This window comes from Pteropus alecto, unplaced genomic scaffold (assembly GCF_000325575.1).
Source record: "Pteropus alecto unplaced genomic scaffold, ASM32557v1 scaffold68, whole genome shotgun sequence".
Lineage (NCBI taxonomy): Eukaryota > Metazoa > Chordata > Mammalia > Chiroptera > Pteropodidae > Pteropus > Pteropus alecto.
In genome coordinates, this window is record NW_006441386.1 from 9,338,525 (window position 1) to 9,343,173 (window position 4,649).

At 52.6% G+C, this 4,649-nt stretch overlaps 2 protein-coding genes across 2 annotated transcripts in view; one reads left to right on the plus strand and one right to left on the minus strand.

The window, feature by feature from the left end:
- Positions 1-3,000, plus strand: part of TAF6 (TATA-box binding protein associated factor 6) — an 8,045-nt gene extending 5,045 nt beyond the window's left edge. The window contains exons 8-15 of the mRNA XM_025051543.1: positions 1-49; positions 112-213; positions 320-502; positions 776-850; positions 976-1,101; positions 1,639-1,812; positions 2,067-2,264; positions 2,566-3,000. The exon at positions 1-49 is cut by the window's left edge and continues 65 nt beyond it. Of these exons, the coding sequence (XP_024907311.1) occupies positions 1-49; positions 112-213; positions 320-502; positions 776-850; positions 976-1,101; positions 1,639-1,812; positions 2,067-2,264; positions 2,566-2,946 (1,288 nt within the window). The 3' untranslated portion in view covers positions 2,947-3,000. The remainder of the gene's footprint in view (positions 50-111; positions 214-319; positions 503-775; positions 851-975; positions 1,102-1,638; positions 1,813-2,066; positions 2,265-2,565) is intronic.
- A 20-nt stretch (positions 3,001-3,020) lies between these two features.
- Positions 3,021-4,649, minus strand: part of AP4M1 (adaptor related protein complex 4 subunit mu 1) — a 4,059-nt gene continuing 2,430 nt past the window's right edge. Inside the window, exons 12-16 of the mRNA XM_006918642.3 lie at positions 4,614-4,649; positions 4,278-4,322; positions 3,994-4,044; positions 3,728-3,839; positions 3,021-3,541 (exon numbers count right to left, since the gene is read on the minus strand). The exon at positions 4,614-4,649 is cut by the window's right edge and continues 24 nt beyond it. Coding sequence (XP_006918704.1) covers positions 3,317-3,541; positions 3,728-3,839; positions 3,994-4,044; positions 4,278-4,322; positions 4,614-4,649 — 469 coding nt within the window. The 3' untranslated portion in view covers positions 3,021-3,316. The remainder of the gene's footprint in view (positions 3,542-3,727; positions 3,840-3,993; positions 4,045-4,277; positions 4,323-4,613) is intronic.

Genomic DNA, 4,649 nt, shown 5'->3' on the forward strand with positions numbered 1-4,649 from the left:
TGAGAAGATTGGAAGGCTAGGACCTAGGATGAGGTTCTGGGGCAGAGGGGTGAGGAGACAGCAGGGAATGCTCATTTAAAGGGTCTGCCCTGTCACTTCTCTTTCCCATAGGTCCGTGTGAATGTGGTGCAGAACAACCTGGCCCTGCTCATCTATCTGATGCGCATGGTGAAGGCACTGATGGATAACCCTACGCTGTATCTAGAAAAATACGTGAGTGGCTTTGCCTACCCACCTCTCATCCTAGGTTTCGAGGACCTCACTGCCACCAACAGGAAGCCATTTGTCAGAATTAACTGACTCGGCACTTCTCCTTTAGGTGCATGAGTTGATTCCAGCTGTGATGACGTGCATCGTGAGCAGGCAGCTTTGCCTGCGGCCAGATGTGGACAATCACTGGGCGCTCCGGGACTTTGCTGCCCGCCTGGTAGCCCAGATCTGCAAGCATTTCAGCACAACCACTAACAACATCCAGTCCCGGATTACCAAGACCTTCACCAAGGTAAGCCAGGAGAATAAGGAGGGTAAGTCCTTTCCATCTCTACCCCAGGGCTGTCACTAGGATGAGAGCTTCACCTAAACCAGTGGTGAGTCAGTTGTGGCTGAGGAGAATGACACTGAAAACAAGGGTCAGAGGCCAGGGCGACTGGGACTTGAGCTATATGTATCTATAACGTCTTAATGATCTACAAGGAAAGTGTTTATGAGAGATTTGGGTCCTTACCAATTGGCCTTTCAGGCCCCTTATCTGGGTTTATTTTCCATCCCCTTACAGAGCTGGGTGGATGAGAAGACTCCGTGGACCACACGTTATGGCTCCATCGCAGGCCTGGCTGAGCTGGGACACGATGTCAGGCCCCAAGGGGAAGCACCGGGGGAGGGAGGCATCACGAGGTCATAGCGGGAAACAGTCCCACAATTGGGAGACCCTGTAGTGACCTCAGGGCTCTGGCTTCTCCTCTTCCTTTCCAACAGGTGATTAAAACTCTGATTCTGCCACGGCTGCAGCAGGAGGGGGAGCGGATCCGCAGTGTCCTGGATGGCCCTGTGCTGAGCAACATTGACCGCATTGGAGCTGATCATGTGCAGAGCCTCCTCCTGGTGACCAGAGCCCCTTGCCCTCCCCCGCTTACTCCTTCCCACTACCCCTTCCCCCCAACACACACCAGGGTACAATGTTTAGCAAGCATGTGGTATCTTTTATTCACTTGTCCCGTCTTTGCCTCATATATTCAGAGCACATCTCAAAGTCCCATATTGTCTTGCAGATGGGAAGACTGAGGCACAAAGGGGTTAAATAAGAAGAGGTCTTAACTCTCAGCCTATGACTTCTAGACTGCACTGCCCCCAATGCTTCTGCATCCTTATTGCCCGTTCCATGCAAGGCAAATGCCCTATAGACCAGCTACCCCTTAGATTATTACCAGGGTATTCAGCAAGTTTTGTTCACACCAGTTGGTGCCTGTGTTTTCTCATAAAGAAAACCACAGCATTCCTCACATACACTGCTATCCCAGCAGTTTGACTTCCAACAGCAGCTAAAATGATAGGTAATATCTTTTTTCACCTTCACGCTTCTAAGAGTTCCAGCTCTCTCTCTACCTGGCTTTTTTTGTTTGTTTTTTGCCTTCTCTACAGAAACACTGTGCCCCTGTACTGGCAAAGCTGCGTCCACCACCTGACAATCAGGATGCCTATCGGGGAGAATTTGGGTCCCTCGGACCCCTCCTCTGTTCCCATGTGGTCAAGGCCCGGGCCCAAGCTGCTCTGCAGGCTCAGCAGGTCAACAGGACCACTCTTACCATCACCCAGGTCAGTGACAGTGCAGGGAAGAGGAAGGTAAAATGAAGAAAAATGGGGGTGGGATAGTCAGGGTTTCCATCATGGTAAAGAATCACAGACATACTTATACTCAGGTACTAATTTTTTTAAAAAGGCCCAGGGCCCTGTGCATCAGAGTCTTAGGGGAAGCTAGGCCCCCAACCCCAATGAGACCCACTGAGAAGTAAGAGGAGCCCTTTTTTCTTAGATGTTGACAATTTTCTTCTTGCTTCTTTTTCCTATAGCCCCGGCCCACGCTGACCCTCTCACAGGCCCCTCAGCCTGGCCCTCGTACACCTGGCTTGCTGAAGGTTCCTGGCTCTATTGCTCTGCCTGTCCAGACACTGGTGTCTGCACGAGCTGCTGCCCCACCTCAACCTTCCCCTCCTCCAACTAAGTTTATTGTAATGTCATCGTCCTCCAGCGCTTCATCCACCCAACAGGTACGGAGCTGTGTGGGACTGACCAGGGATGGTGGGCAGCATGTCATCATGCTGCCCTGAGGGGCCTGAGGTTACTTCAGAGCACTCTGGGGTGGGCGGCTAGAGTATAGCCCAGTCCCATCTGGACCCAAAAATAGGAGCTAGAAGGATTACTTCCCAGGGGCCCAAAAGGCCACAGATGCTCCTCCTGAGCAAGGCTCAGAGGATAAATTATTCAGTTGGAGCAAGTGAAGTATTCCCCCAGACCCAAGGAATGTAGAGGATATAAGGCAACAGGTACTGCCTTTCTTTCTTCTTCCAGGTCCTGTCCCTCAGCACCTCAGCCCCTGGCTCAGGTTCTACCACTACCTCTCCCGTTACTACCACGGTCCCCAGTGTGCAGCCTATTGTCAAGCTGGTCTCCACTGCTACAGCTGCACCCCCCAGCACTGCCCCCTCTGGCCCTGGCAGTGTCCAGAAGTACATAGTGGTCTCTCTTCCCCCAACAGGGGAGGGCAAAGGAGGCCCCACCTCCCATCCTTCTCCTGTTCCTCCCCCATCCTCAGCTCCCTCCCCCCTTGGGGGCAGTGCCCTCTGTGGAGGGAAACAGGAAGCTGGAGATAGTCCCCCTCCAGCTCCAGGGACTCCAAAGGCTAATGGCTCTCAGCCTCCTGGATCTGGCTCCCCTCAGCCTGCGCCTTGATGCTGTCACACATCCGCCAACCTTCTCTCCCCCAGATTCTATTTCTCCACACAACAAACACACATACACATGTATACGCATGCTAGGTGGAAGGAAGTAGTCTGCTTCCTTCACCGTAACTTCTTTTTAGATATTGTACAGCCAGCTCCTCAGAATAAAAGTTTGATTTGTAATTTCTGATCCACCTTAGTCTTTCCTGTGTCCAATACCCTAAGAAGGTCTAACCCGTTGAGACCTTATGATCTCTAGGATTTAAGACTCTTCCAGTTACATCCATAGTCATGGGCTGGAAGGCCGGAAAAGACAGTATCGTCCTTCTCCCTAACCACAGGCTGCTGCCTTTGGTGCCCATATTCTCACTTGGGGAACCTCAGATCCGAATGACATAGGCATCACTGTGGCTTAGGTGTCGTACCCACTTGTGGGGGTTGGCATTGCCGCAGGGTCTGAATGCCAGCCTGAGGAAGCGAACCTGGAGGCCAGAGCACGTGTGCCGGGGAAGTTCAAAGGAGAGGCTTGCAGGACCCAGCCCCAGAGGAGGGGCTGAGGTGGAGTGCCCTTGACTGGGAGGTCCAGGCAGGCCCGGGATGTCCATCTGTGAGGGGGAGAAGTAGGGGGAGGGGTGCTGAAGGCACAGAGAGGAAGTTGGGCAGGGAAGCCAAGGGGTCAGAAAGCTGACCATGCTGGCGGGAATAATGCAGCAACTGCATTAGGAGAGATAGGTCAGGGAGCTGAAAATGGAGGTGGGAGGAGACGAACTTAGAGAATCAGCAGCCAATACCTGGAAAAGGCCTGAGAGCTGAGAGCCTCCTTGCACCCGAGGCAGGTCCCAGTGAAGGGCTCCTTCCCTGAGCTCTACCTTCTGCTCTGGGCTGCTGAGCTCCTGAGACAGGCTGGAGTTTGGAGAGGAAATGTGCTGGGTTCAGCCCCTCCCTGCTTTGGGGGCAGGCAGTTCCACCCCACAGTGCACACACTCCTCCCCAGTGTCACCTGTTGCCCGGCAAGCTGTTAAAACCACCTAAGTCCCCACAGTGCACACACACTAACCTGACCACCCCTCGAGGCAGAGGAAGGTGCAGCCTGACGTTGAGAGCTTGGCTGTAAAGACAAAAGGAACAGAGTCAGCCCCAGGAAGGTAGTGACTTGTTCCCTCTCTTCATTAATGTCACAGCTAGAATGCAGCACTAGTGCCACCATATCCCCTTCCCAAACTCTTGAGCCTCTAACTAAACTGGATTCCGAGGCTGGTGACTGCATCTAAAAGCAGAAGCAACAGATGTCTGTCTCCTACCCACTATAGCTGAACTAGTCTTGGCTATCCCCACTCGTACCTTTTTGGGGGCAGGTCACATCGCAACTTCAGATAAACCTGGAGCCTAGAAGAGAAAGTACAATACCTTTACTAGGATCACATCCTACTGGTATCTCACCATCCCCACCCAAGGCCCCCAGAAGTGGCTGTTAGTTGTGCCCCAGGAAGGAGAGAGAAAGGATGAAAATCTACCCAATTTCATTAGTGACTAGCATTCACAAGGCTGAGTCCACTTGTGGGGAGGGTGCCTTTTTCTAACTCTATATCACTACCATCCCTCCACAGTAAGTCTTGGGAACATATATCTATTGGCTTGGGTTCCGGGGAAGTTCAAGAACAGGAGAAATGGTCTCACCTGCCAGAGCCTGGGTCCCACTGCACAGAGGGAAAG